The sequence below is a fragment of the Boleophthalmus pectinirostris genome, unplaced genomic scaffold (assembly GCF_026225935.1).
Source record: "Boleophthalmus pectinirostris isolate CB_2022bp ecotype Guang Dong unplaced genomic scaffold, ASM2622593v1 HiC_scaffold_20, whole genome shotgun sequence".
Taxonomy (NCBI): domain Eukaryota; kingdom Metazoa; phylum Chordata; class Actinopteri; order Gobiiformes; family Gobiidae; genus Boleophthalmus; species Boleophthalmus pectinirostris.
The window spans coordinates 18,424,711-18,437,825 of record NW_026571153.1 but is presented as its reverse complement, the minus strand read 5'-3'; the positions used below and the strand labels follow the sequence as shown (position 1 = coordinate 18,437,825).

The 13,115-nt window shown below is 39.4% G+C and overlaps 1 protein-coding gene across 2 annotated transcripts; it reads left to right on the top strand.

The window, feature by feature from the left end:
* Nucleotides 1-961: 961 nt before the first annotated feature.
* hdlbpb (high density lipoprotein binding protein b) lies at nucleotides 962-13,038 on the top strand. Of its 2 annotated transcripts, none has more exons than XM_020923984.2 (28): nucleotides 962-1,070; nucleotides 1,986-2,065; nucleotides 2,323-2,424; nucleotides 2,547-2,698; nucleotides 2,881-3,096; nucleotides 3,173-3,379; nucleotides 3,472-3,687; nucleotides 4,214-4,420; nucleotides 5,311-5,418; nucleotides 5,682-5,786; nucleotides 5,877-5,955; nucleotides 6,619-6,758; nucleotides 6,837-6,941; nucleotides 7,021-7,134; nucleotides 7,221-7,307; nucleotides 7,430-7,561; nucleotides 7,644-7,862; nucleotides 7,968-8,189; nucleotides 8,271-8,489; nucleotides 8,562-8,703; nucleotides 8,804-8,931; nucleotides 9,010-9,114; nucleotides 9,202-9,336; nucleotides 9,435-9,578; nucleotides 10,245-10,424; nucleotides 10,503-10,619; nucleotides 11,222-11,377; nucleotides 11,465-13,038. In XM_020923984.2, exons 3-28 carry the CDS (start codon nucleotides 2,349-2,351, stop codon nucleotides 11,555-11,557), a joined length of 3,804 nt encoding a protein of 1,267 aa, XP_020779643.1. In that variant the 5' UTR covers nucleotides 962-1,070; nucleotides 1,986-2,065; nucleotides 2,323-2,348; the 3' UTR covers nucleotides 11,558-13,038. The 2 variants fall into 2 exon arrangements, with proteins under 2 accessions (XP_020779643.1, XP_055012382.1); XM_055156407.1 differs by having other exon boundaries at nucleotides 1,024-1,065.
* Nucleotides 13,039-13,115: the final 77 nt, after the last annotated feature.

Genomic DNA, 13,115 nt, shown 5'->3' with positions numbered 1-13,115 from the left:
TGGGAAAAAAATGAAAATACGATGATTGTTCAGATAAATACACGTGTTTTCTGTAGTTATTTATTGTTTTATTAGGCAAGTCAATTTCTGTAAGAATATCTCCCACGTTGCTCTCTCTTTCTGAACAACCCACCTGTCTCAATCTTTTATTTTGAAGGACAGTGTATTTTGTTGCTGCCATCTTAGGTTGTAGTAACTTCGTAGTAGTGGTTGCACTTTATTGGCATGAAGTGAATAGATATTATAATAGCCTACACCCTTTATTATGAGCCATAATCTAATTGCGAAAGTAGTTATAACAATAAGCATTTTATTAGTGGTTTAATGTGTGCCTTTAATGGCAAATATAATGGTGAAATTTCTCCTTAATTGTTTCAGGTGCATATAGGTGGATAATGTTGTTCATGTGTAAGTTACTTCACTTAGGCTCGCATGTTGTTGCATTTACAGCCTTTACTGTTTTCTCTTAATTATCATAGACGTTATGTTTGTTATGGTACTTTCAACCCTCCTCTCCTGTTCCCTGCCTCCACCTAGTGCCCTGTTTTGGAAAGGCAAAAACTGGAATTATTCTAGTCTCCCATGTAGAATAAACTACCACTAGCTTAGATGAATTCGGCCTACATGTAGATATTTCTTTGTTTATAATATTTTTGGCAACGTGTACTCAGTGCTCCTCCAGTACAGCTCACAGTAGGGATCATGAATGAGAAGTAGATCCGGTTACTTTGAACGACGTGAGAAACTGCATGATTGTAAATGAAACTCAATAAAGAAACAGTGCAGTGGCAAAGACATTTGAAGCGTTTGGTTAAAGGTTGATGCATGGTTTAGTGTGCGCACGTGTTTGTGTTTTGAGATAGACTAAAGTGTGTGAAGCTTGCGTGGCACTATTTAACGTGGATGCTCCCACTGCGCAAAGATACTGCGGCATTTCCTTTATCCTCGTGAGTCGCATCGCGCACATGTGTCCTTCCGCGCGTAGAGGAAATGCTGCTGAACCAATCACATCTGTGTTTACACCATCACCTGTCAAACACACACCCTCGCCTGGATTTTCTCTCTGTACGGTAGGGATTTTGTATTTATTGTTTTACTACTCATCCCTGTATTGTCGTGATAATTAAAGTCATTAATTACAATAAGATGAGGAAATGCCGGTCCTTCCATTCTAGTAAGATACTGGAAATGTTAGCATCCTTAGCTAGCGAGCTGAGGCTGGCTATCTTTCCGCCTGGCTTGTTTTTTAGCCGATTATCAGAAAGTCCTTGTGCCTAATCATCCCAGGCTGAGGTCGGAACGGGGCTTCATGTGTTAGCATAGCAAACCAGTTTATAGATATTGCACTCTCAAGTTTACGTCGGAAACTACAACAGAGGTGAATTTAGCCCCGTGGCTAACCCGACAAGCCATGCATTGCCTCTTCAAGCTAGTGCCATGAATGATATTCTGCCAGACCAGAGCGCAGGGTCGTAAGCTAGCGCATTGCACAAAGCCCTCATCTTTATGTAGCATATATCCTGTTGGTTGTTGTTATTAACCATATATTTGTATTGATTTTGTGGTGTCTGTTAAGTTAGTCCTTTGTCAGGTGGTTCTGTGTTTCTACTATGAGTTAAAAATTATTTACTATAATTATTAGAGTTGATTCATTGTTACACTGAGCATTTAATATTCAGGATAATAATGTACAACTCGATACGGGGATCCAATGCGTAATTATTATTACTGAACTGTTAAATGTGTAATGAATAGATTTTCATGATCTCCTACATACCAATATGTTATGCATGTACAGTTATTAAAGTACAAGTATATATAGCAACTTCAGTAATACTCATGTAAATCGTGGTTGAAAATATGTGGTGTTCTTATTTCCAAAATGTATTTGATGCTGTGAAGCACTGGGATAAATAAGGGCACTGTAGAGGGTGCAGTGTTATTTGGGTATTAATAGCTTTGTGTTTTTCATACTGTGCACCCAGGAGCTGAAAAACAAAATCAGACTGAAGCGCTTACGGTAAACGTTACCTGGACGGACTCTCTGGCAATTGACCTTTTGCAGGTACATTTTGGGATTTCACAGAATTATTTATATTGTGCTGTGAGGTATTTAAACTGTCAAGATTAAGAGTTATTCTGTCCTCAGTTCTTGTGATATTAAAATCCCTAGAGCAGCATGTTTTTGCCAGGGATTTGTAATTTGTTATTAGGGGTATCGTTGGTGTACAGTTCTGCAATGTCACAGTGGCAGCAGTTACTTTCAAAGTAGCACCCTTTAGACTGTACAGTTTCGTCCATGCCTGTGATTCTTTTTCACAGTGGAACAGCGGAATAAGTCTTAAACCATGAGCTCAGTGGCAGTGTTGACACCGGAGAGCTTTGCGGAGCACCGCAGTGGCCTCAAGGATCAGGAGATTACAGGTAAGTAATTATTTTATCCATTAATATAAGTACCATATATGCAGTACATACTGTTCTTCTCCTTTTCTTCTCTTTTGCATGTTGTCAATATATTATCCTCTCTATGTGTCTCTCTGGGGCAGGTTGCGTCCCGGAGGATGAAGCCTATATCCCAACCTACCTGGAGGCCTTCCCTCCTCTCCCAGAGAAGGGCACACCAGGGGAAAAAACTGGGGAGCAGCCATCAGCATGGGGCAGCAAGATCAGGCCCATCAAAGCCTCTGTTATCACTCAGGTAAAAGTATTGTCAAAATTGTGTTTTGTAGGTCTGTAAAAAAGAAGCTACACTCCTTTTTAAAAAGAAAAAAACTGGGTATAGCTTTGTGGCATTCCTCTTTTTTTGTAAACCATCTTGTTGGTCAAATAAGACTAGTTGTACATGGATAGAACATGAACCCTCTTTTGTTGTGTGTTAAGGTCTTCCATGTCCCTTTGGAGGAGCGTCGATACAAGGACAACAGTCAGTTTGGAGAGGGGGAGGAGGCCAAGGTTTGTTTAGACATCATGCAACGAACTGGAGCCCACATCGAACTCTCTCTGGCTAAAGACCAAGGGCTGTCCATCATGGTTACTGGAAAACTGGATTCTGTCATGAAAGCTCGGAAAGAAATTGTAGCACGTCTGCAGACACAAGTATGTTTAAAACATCAATTATTACTTCTCATGTATTTGTGCCATATCTTCATACAATGAATTTTATGTGATTTAGGCCTCAGCAACTGTTGCCATTCCCAAGGAGCACCATCGCTTTGTGATTGGTAAAAATGGTGAGAAACTGCAGGAGTTAGAACTGAAGACGGCTACTAAGATTGCAATACCCCGACCTGATGATCCCAGTGCTAACATCCGCATCACTGGCACCAAGGAGGGAATTGAGAAGGCTCGCCATGAAATTCTCCTTATTTCTGCTGAACAGGTTCTTATCTAAATGTCCCCAACAGTGTTTTTTTCACAATTTTCTCAGCATATTTTAATATTAGTATTTAATATTCCTTTCCCTATCACCAGGACAAACGAGCTGTGGAACGCCTATCCCTGGAAAAAGCCTTCCACCCATTCATCGCTGGAGCGCACAACCGCCTGGTGCAGGAGTTGAGCCAGGAGACAGGGGCGCGCATCAGTATCCCCCCACCCAGCCTGCCCAAAGACGAGATCGTCATCACTGGAGAGAAGGAAGCTGTGGCACTGGCACTCAACCGCATCCGGGCCATTTACGAGGACAAGGTGCTTAAACTGTGACCTATGGTGAAAGACATTTACATCCTGCGTGACTTGTTTGTTTAGATTGCTTTGTGCATTTGTTATCCAAAAAGAACCAGTGGAAAAGGTAGAAGAATTTGACTTGGGCCAGATAGAAAGATGGAAAACAACTTGCAAGGTGTGTAAACTACCAACAGCACTGGTGAAGGATGAATCGGAAAATATGAAAAGAAAATTTGGAATAACAGGATGAATGCTAATTTTATTTACTGTGTGTATATGAGGTCACATATTTTTTCCACCCGTTTCTTCCTTTTGTCTCGCCATCTTGCTTTATTACTTCTTACAGGCTTGGCTCATCTGTTTGTTTGTCTTTTCCTCTTTTAAATCTCACCTTATCTCTAGTCTGTTTCCTGCCATTCCTCACATATGTTGTTGTGCTTGCATCCATCCCTTAATGAGCTCTTCAATCACCGTGTCGATGACTTCCTGTTCCTCTCTCCACGGATGTTGTTTAAATCACTCCATAATCTCATTTTCCGCTCCACAGAAGAGGAAGACCACAACGATCTCGGTGGAAGTGAAGAAGTCTCAGCACAAGTACATCATTGGACCTAAAGGGAACACTCTGCAGGAGATCTTGGAGGCTACAGGGGTATCCGTGGAGATGCCCCCACTGGACTCCCCCTCAGAGACCATCATTTTGAGAGGGGAGCCGGATAAGTTAGGCCCAGCTTTAACTCAAGTTTACGCAAAGGTAGGGCTCAAATTTTAATTGTAATCAAATCTATTACAAAATGTGTAATCTAAATAATAATAATTGAAATATCTTTTTAAATTATACGGGAGCTGGTTCATCCTCACAAAAGGAGCAAAGGAGCAAAGTTGCTAGTTAAGTCACTAGTCAGTTTAATCAGTTGTTGTTGTAGTGGTGATTTTTTTACTAATGAATAATGGTAAATTCGATACAGTTTAACATTGACAGTACATAATCAGAATTTCTGTAATGACCCAAGTAACCTTTTCTATTATCAAGTTGTTGCTGCATTAGCTACACGTTAATACAGGTTAGGACATTATATTTAAGATTTTACAGAAAATTTAGAATGTTTTCCCCCCAGTTTGTCAATTTTTTAGGTTTCAAATTTTTCTTCCTGGTTGGTAATCTTGACATCACATTAGGGAATTCTATAACTGTTATCTAGCAACAATGCTGTAGAATAGGCCAATATGTACACCGAAATAATTATGTGACAAATAAAAATATGAGAAAACACCTTTTAATTTGTTAGAATAGTGTTCAAATTTTAATTTTAATGCTAAAATGTAGTTTCTTGTGCATAAACTATGCTGAACTTTTGTATACAATTCTTCCTATTGTGATATTATCATTAGGGAACTCTCTAAAATAGAACTCTCTACTTCCTGTAATTTTCAACACATTTTTCAACTTTTGCTTCTTGATTGGTGTAACATTATAATTTATATTTACAAGATTAAGTCACATCATCAGAACCTGTCATACGCCCTTTAAGACCTTATCATTAATAATGTTTTTTTTTTTAATACTTTGTAAAAAACTGATAAAATATTTTTTAGATATTGGTATTATACTTGTTGTTGTCGTTTTGTACCATTTTTGTGCAGGCTAAGAGTGTTATGGTAGTGGAGGTGACTGCTCCTGCCTGGTTGCATCGCTTTATCATTGGGAAAAAAGGGCAGAACATTGGCCGAATCACACAGCAGCTTCCACGGGTAAGAAGACTAGACGTTGTAACAATAGTTTAGATAAGTGCTATACAAAGTTTATTAACAGACATAAATAAACATAAAGCTGTTATTCAAAGCAAATGTAAAGTGCTTTGAAGCAAAACGGTGAAATAATCTCTGCAAGATATTATGAAGGAATTTAGAGGATTTACAAGAATGGGGAGAGATGACTGTAAACATGGGATCAGTAGGAAGCTCGTTTTCCTTTCAAATCAGTTACAATAATTTTGTCACTGATTCTTGTGTAGGTGCACATTGAGTTTACAGACGGAGAAGAGCGCATCAGTCTGGAGGGACCCACAGAGGAGGTGGAGCAGGCGCAGGCTCAAATACAAGAAATCATTAAGGACCTGGTCAGCATACACAGTCTTGTTTACCATGAATAATACCAAATAACTTCTCATGTACCTTTTAACTTTTTGTTTGTTTTTTCCATGTTTTAGTTGGTGAGAATGGACTACACTGAAGTCTTCATTGATCAGCGTTTTCACAGACATCTTATTGGGAAGAATGGAGCAAACAGTGAGTAGAGCATTCTATGTGGTTAAGAGTTGATTAAAAAACATAAAAGTATGAATCTGTTCAAAAGTGTAAGCCCTCCCATACTATTATCTATGTTGTAATGTTGTTGTTTCCTCATCACAAACCTAGATTTGTGTTTTGTTTCATTCACACAGGTTTAACACAATAATCCCGCATATTTAGGCTGTGTTCTTCTCTCAAACAAAAACACTCTGTTCCACCTTGTGATGTCATGTAGTAATAGTGCTCCACTCTTTTTTAAGCTCCAGACACCTTCACTAAAATCATTTGGATCATTTTAGCCCTGGAATTGCCAATCTCTGCTAAACTAAAGGTAAAAGGTAGCTCTTGAAACTACCACTACATGACATCACAGGAGCATTTTGAGCTTTGGAGATGTAGACAGATTAATAATAAAGGATTACTCAAATGTGTATGAATAAAACAAAACACAACTTCTGGTATTTTTTGAGGAAGTAACAATTTTGTGTAGTATAGGACCTTTTTGCACATGAAGTATTAAAGCAAGACAGAAATATCATGCATTTCACGGCGTTTGTAGAGGTTAAAAACTACAATGAAAGAAGAGTTTCTAGATTAAATTATATGAAACAATTATTTTTACAAAGTTTTATTAATGTGATTATTTAAATTCTCTTTCAGTTAATCGGATCAAAGAGCAGTACAAAGTATCAGTCAGAATCCCCCAGGACTCAGAGCGAAGTGGTCTGGTCCGGATTGAAGGAGATCCCAAAGGAGTCCAGCTGGCACGAAGAGAACTCATCGAAATGGTTCAGAGAATGGTGAGAGGGTTGAACAGATGGAGCACATACCAGTCACATACATTTTGCTATAAGAAATGTGTTTTATTAAATTTTAAGGAAAATGAAAGAACCAAAGACCTGATTGTGGACCAGAAATACCATCGGACAATTATTGGGCAGAAAGGGGAGAAGATCAAGGAGGTTCGAGACAAATTCCCCGAGGTACAATTATTGAAATGCGTTACATTTCTGTTCAGACAGGCATAACATAAAATGAATACCATTTTTCCATATGTTTTAGGTCATTATTAATTTTCCTGACCCATCACAGAAGAGTGACATTGTCCAGTTGAGAGGACCAAAGAATGAGGTGGAGAAATGTGCCAAGTTTCTCCAGAAAATCATTGCAGACTTGGTACGACCCGCACACTGCTGTTGATCATGTGTTCTCTCAAACAAAAAACAATAACTGTCAGCTTCACATCTCTGTTCTCTTTGTAGATCGAAAACAGCTTCTCGCTCTCTGTTCCTATCTTCAAGCAGTTTCATAAAAATATCATTGGTAAAGGCGGCGCTAACATTAAAAAGGTAACCTATACTGGCATCTAGCCACTCTCTTATTTGGAAAGTCCATGGAGTTTGCCTTTGAGGTACTGTTTGAAACGTCAAATACTGAAAATCCTTTCAGATATGCAAATTGTTGTTGGCAGATTCGTGAAGAGACCAACACTAAGATTGACCTTCCAACAGAAAATAGTAACTCTGAGATGATAGTTATCACAGGGAAGAAAAGCAACTGTGAGGCTGCCAGAAGTCGAATCTTGGCAATACAAAGAGAGCTGGTGAGAGGAATTATATTTGTACACAACATGAGGTTTTACTGCTGTTTAAAACCGCTTTTTAACTTGTGCTTATCCTCCTCAGGCCAATATAAAGGAGACAGAGGTCACTATTCCAGCCAAGTTGCACAACTCTCTAATCGGCTCCAAAGGCTGCCTGGTCCGCTCCATCATGGAGGACTGTGGTGGCGTTCACATCCACTTCCCCTCTGAAGGCTCTGGCTCAGATAAGGTCACGATCCGGGGACCAGCGGGCGAGGTGGAAAAGGCCAAGAAGCAGCTGCTGCAGCTGGCTGAGGAGAAGGTAAATATGGAGTATGTAAAAGAAAAGCAGCCTCACACCCCTCTATCACAAGTAAACATGTATGTTATAATTTATCCACTTGTTTTCCTCTTTGGTCATCTACAGCAAGTGAACAACTTCACTGCAGAGCTTCAGGCAAAGCCAGAATACCACAAGTTCCTGATTGGCCGAGGAGGCGTAAATATTCGCAAAGTACGAGACAAAACAGGTGCACGCATCATCTTTCCTTCAGCGGATGACGTAGAGCAAGAACTGATCACCATCGTAGGCAAAGAGGAAGCAGTTCGTCAAGCACAGAAAGAGCTGGAGTGTTTACTCAAAAACCTGGTAAATATTGTGTTTGGCCATGTCTTGTTTGGATTAAAATGTGCAAAAGCATCAACAGCCCCTCCTCTGGTGTTTGTGTAGGATGATGTTGTTGAAGACACTATGAACGTGGACATCCGACACCACAGACACTTTGTGTGTCGGAGAGGACAGGTGCTGAGAGAGCTGGCAGAGGAGTACGGGGGCGTGGCTGTGAGCTTTCCTCGTACTGGATCCAACAGTCAGAAAGTTACACTTAAAGGGGCAAAAGACTGCGTGGAGGCCGCAAAGAAAAGAATACAGGAGATTATTGAGGACCTGGTAAGTATAAAAAAGTTGACACTTCTAATCTTATACAGTATGTTTCTAATAAACAGCTTGTTTGGTGAACAGGAGTCCCAGGTGAGTGTGGAGGTTGCAATCCCTCAGCGTTACCACAGAGCTGTGATGGGCCCAAAGGGCTGCCGCATTCAGCACATCACCAGGGAGCACGAGGTTCAAATAAAGTTCCCCGAGAGAGAAGAGAGCACTGCAGGTCAGACTAAACACCCATGCTTCTATAGGCAGTATTCATGTATTCAATATTTTTTTATTATAATAGTTTTTTTTTGTTTGTTTGTTTGTTTTTATTGCAGGCCAGGATGCTTTACTTCAAGAAAATGGTGATGTCAGTCCTGAGGCTGAGTTCATCCCTCGAAAGTGTGACATCATCACCATCTCGGGGCGGGCGGAGAAGTGCGAAGTCGCAAAAGCAGCTTTGCTGGTAGGGCCCTCAGTACACTGGTTAGAGGCTCTAACTCAGTGACAAAGTATAATTCTTCTCTTTACTGTTTTCGTTCAGGCACTGGTGCCCATTACAGAGGATGTAAAAGTGTCCTATGAGTTGCACCGTTACATTATTGGACAAAAGGGAAGTGGGATCAGAAAAATGATGGAGGAATATGAGGTTAGTTTGTTGAACTGAAGCTTTATAACCTGAAGATTATATGTATAGAAATAGGTTCACAATGCAGGAAATTTTATTTTTGTGAAGGTGAACATCTGGGTACCACAGCCCGAGAGGCAGCTTGATGTGATCAAGGTGACAGGTCTGGCTGCCAATGTGGAGCGAGCGAAACTGGGTTTGCTTGAAAGGGTCAAAGAACTTCAAGCTGAACAAGAGGATAGGGTATGAATTATTTTATTATATATAATTTTATATTATTCATTTTTGTGGAAAATGATCAGGCTTTTTAACATACATACATATTTAACCTGTCTTTCCAGGCTCTGCGCAGTTTTAAGGTCACAATGTCTGTTGATCCTAAGTTCCATCCTAAGATCATTGGTCGCAAAGGAGCAGTTATTTCTCAGATCAGAAAAGACCATGATGTCAGTATCCAGTTTCCAGACAAAGGCGATGAGCAGCAGGTTTGAAGATAATACATTATACATTGTGTCCCATTTAATACAGGAGGCTGAGGTCCTATGGCCTATAGTCTAAAAACAACCTGGACTATATTGACGTAGGATTATAATTATACTTTGTTGCTCATTGTATCATAAAAAACTTATACAAGAGACAACACTGATAAAATTACTTCTTTAAGATTAAATATCTACAAAAAGTGACATTTCTTCTCCATAAATGAGATTAGGTGCATTGTGTAACTTTTCTGGTGGAGGGGTCGGCCATATGCTTGTCTCCGTGGAGATGTTGCTGCTTTGTCTGAAATGTCCCAGTATGGCATTAAATGTATCCATCTTGCATTTACTCAATAACATGTTTTGTTTGCATTCTTACTGTGAGTGGGCTCGCCTCTCCACAGATCTAACATGTAACTTGACCCTATGGCATCACCTGCTGTCTCTGTAGAGCTAAATACATGTAATGCCATGCAGGCAACATCTCCATGGAGAGAAGCTGGTGATGGACCGTCTATAAGAAAAGTTACACAATGCACCTTTTTAAATTATAAAACAAAAAGTGTGGACCCATAGTCTCAAAATGTATGGCTATAATCTGTGTTTCCCATTTGTTATTACCAGATAGAGTCTTTAATCCAAAACACTGAAACACTTTTGTTGTTTGTACAGGACCTCATTGTGATATCAGGCTACGAGCGTAATGTGGAGGAGGCACGTCAGGCCATTCAGCAGCTGGTCTCGGAGCTACAGGAGATGGTGAGTCAGGACGTGCACCTTGACCCCCGGACCCACGCACGTATCATCGGCGCTCGCGGGAAAGCCATCCGCAAACTCATGGAGGAGTTTAAGGTCTACACGCCAATTCAGATGTGATAATAGTCTTTGTATCTCAGCTGCTCAAATCTGTGCTGTTGGATTTTGATCCAGGTGGATATTAGGTTTCCTCAGCCTGGATCTGATGAGCCGGATAAAGTGACAGTGACCGGGCTTCCAGAGACTGTGGACAGCGCCATCGACCACCTGCTTAATCTAGAGGAGGAATATGTGAGTGCCAAATTAGTTTTGTTTGCAAATGAACAACATCTGGTGAGAAATAATTTAATTTCTTTTCATAGATGCCAAAATCACAACAGCAGTTTATTTGTTTATTTATAAGCCTAACAAATTTTAAAGTGCAATATACTGATCGATTTAATATTATAGTATAATAATGTAGACGATAAACGATAATCGTGAAACAAATTTATGATACTGACACAACTGGTGGGTTTCAGATGACATCACAGCTTTCTATAGGCCAATAATATCTAATACAGATGGGATAAAATTCAGATTTTCATTAATTTATTTTTTTGGTGCTGATTTTAGCAAACAGAAAGTTTTAAAAAGTCAAATAAAGTAACTGGCATTCACACGAAACAAGCCAATGCATAACTGTCCATAAGCACCCCCTGTCCTAAGACCCTCCTTCTTAGTGAGGAAAAAAGATAATTATTAATTGAGAACAATAATAATAAAGAACAATAATCTAATTGTACAACCCCCTTTGACGTAAAACTTGCCACATGTTGCAAAGTTGAGGATATAAAAATGATGGGAACCTGAGATCTGAAAAATCGGAAAACCTTCTCTTTTTCTCTTTGCAGATGCTGAGTGTGACTGAAACGGAGACATTGGCAGCGTACATGAAGCCCCCATCCCGATATGGAGGGGGCCCGGGGGGAGCGGGGGGACCAGACGACGGTGGTCCTGCTAAAGGATTTGTGGTTCGGGACGCCCCATGGAACGCAGCAGGAAATAAGGTACCACATCACAAACATTATATTTCGCTTTCTGTTACATGTCATTCTCTTTTTTTCTCTTTTATTATTCCCTGGCTGTTGTTGCAGGCTCCGGACATGAGTAGTGCAGAGGATTTCCCCACGTTTGGGACTGGCATTGCCCCAAAGCAAACCTCAGCTTGGGGCCCGAAAAAGTTCTGAGACCATCTTTAAAGGAAAAAATGTGTATTGTAGATGAAAAAACTTGATTGCTGCTCGCCTTCCTTCCTTCTTCCTTGTTAGAAACCTCCTTTTGTCTGTTGTTTTTATGTCAACCTTCATCTACCAACCTCCAAAAACCAGCCACAAAGAATCTTCTGAAGAAACTATTCCTTCATATATTTTTTCATTCTACTTTGTATGTGTAGTCTGGTTTCCTGGGGCAACGAGGACGACATTGGGAGCTCTTACTTTTGTTATGTCTTGCTATTATGCTCACTCAGTTGCACTGCATTAGTCGATTTGAACTTTTTAAAAACTGTCTGCTGACCGTCAGTAATGTGAAGGAGCGACCTTGGAAATTAGCTCATTTTAAATATTTATTAGAATTTTAAATGAGATTGACCATTCATAATGTTTTCTATGTGTTCATTCCCTTCACAAAGCAGTTTGTTTTGTGAGCTGTGCTGGATGCAGAGATTTCCACCTTCAATTGTATTTATTTTGGATGGATTCTATAAACGATTTTTTTGTATTATGTTTTTTTTTTTTTTTTATTGAAAAGATTTGGGAGTCTTGAATCTGTTTGTACTGAAGCTTGTTCTGTTTCTGAACTATTTATTTATTCCAAAAGGAGATATTTTATTTGAACTACTGTGACCATACATTTTGATAAAAGCACTCTGTAGCTTGCCGCTTAACCCTTCAGTGGAGAGTGAATGCAGTACATCAGTGTCTGAGGAACATTGTAATGTGGAAGTGTACAAAGGACTTTTCGCTATTTTTTTAAACTTGTGTGAGGTTTTGTTGGTTCCTGGCAAACCTGGGAGACTGAACGTGTGTGTGTGTGTGTGTGTGCTGTCAATATATTTGAATGAAGCTAAACCAAACTTTTACATTTTGTCTGTGTCTCTCTACAATTGTTTAAAGGGTCCATATTTCACGATTACTGATCTATGTTATAATGAGGTTTCCTCCTCACAAACCTGGAGTTGTTTTGTTTCATTCAAACATGTTTAACACACAAACCATGACTATTTTGACTGATTTCTTCTCTCAAACACACCTTGTTCCACCTTGTGATGTTATGTGGTAATACAAGTGCTCCACTGTGTTTTAAATTCCATACACCTTCAGTAGAATAATCTGGATGATTTAATCCTTAAAATTGTCAAACTACTGAACTAACAGTGAAAAGTAGATGTTAATATGAAAACTACTATTACATGATATCACAAGGTGGAACAAAACATGTTTAGCTTTGGAGATATAGACAGACTAATAATAAAGAATTTATCAAACATGTGTGAATGAAACAAAAACATAAACATATCTGGGTGTATTTGTGGAGGTAACATAACATGGTTTAAAGCTCACAAGAGTCAGTTTTGTGTAATATAGGACCTTTAAAATGGTCTTCACTCATAAAATTACCCTTGTAGACATGCTGCTGGATGAAATCATTAAAGCTGAATTTTCTGTAATATTTTTGCTGCAATTTAGTAACGCTGATCATCTTAAAATTTTACCAATAAGAAATCAAACTAAGTCTTAACATATT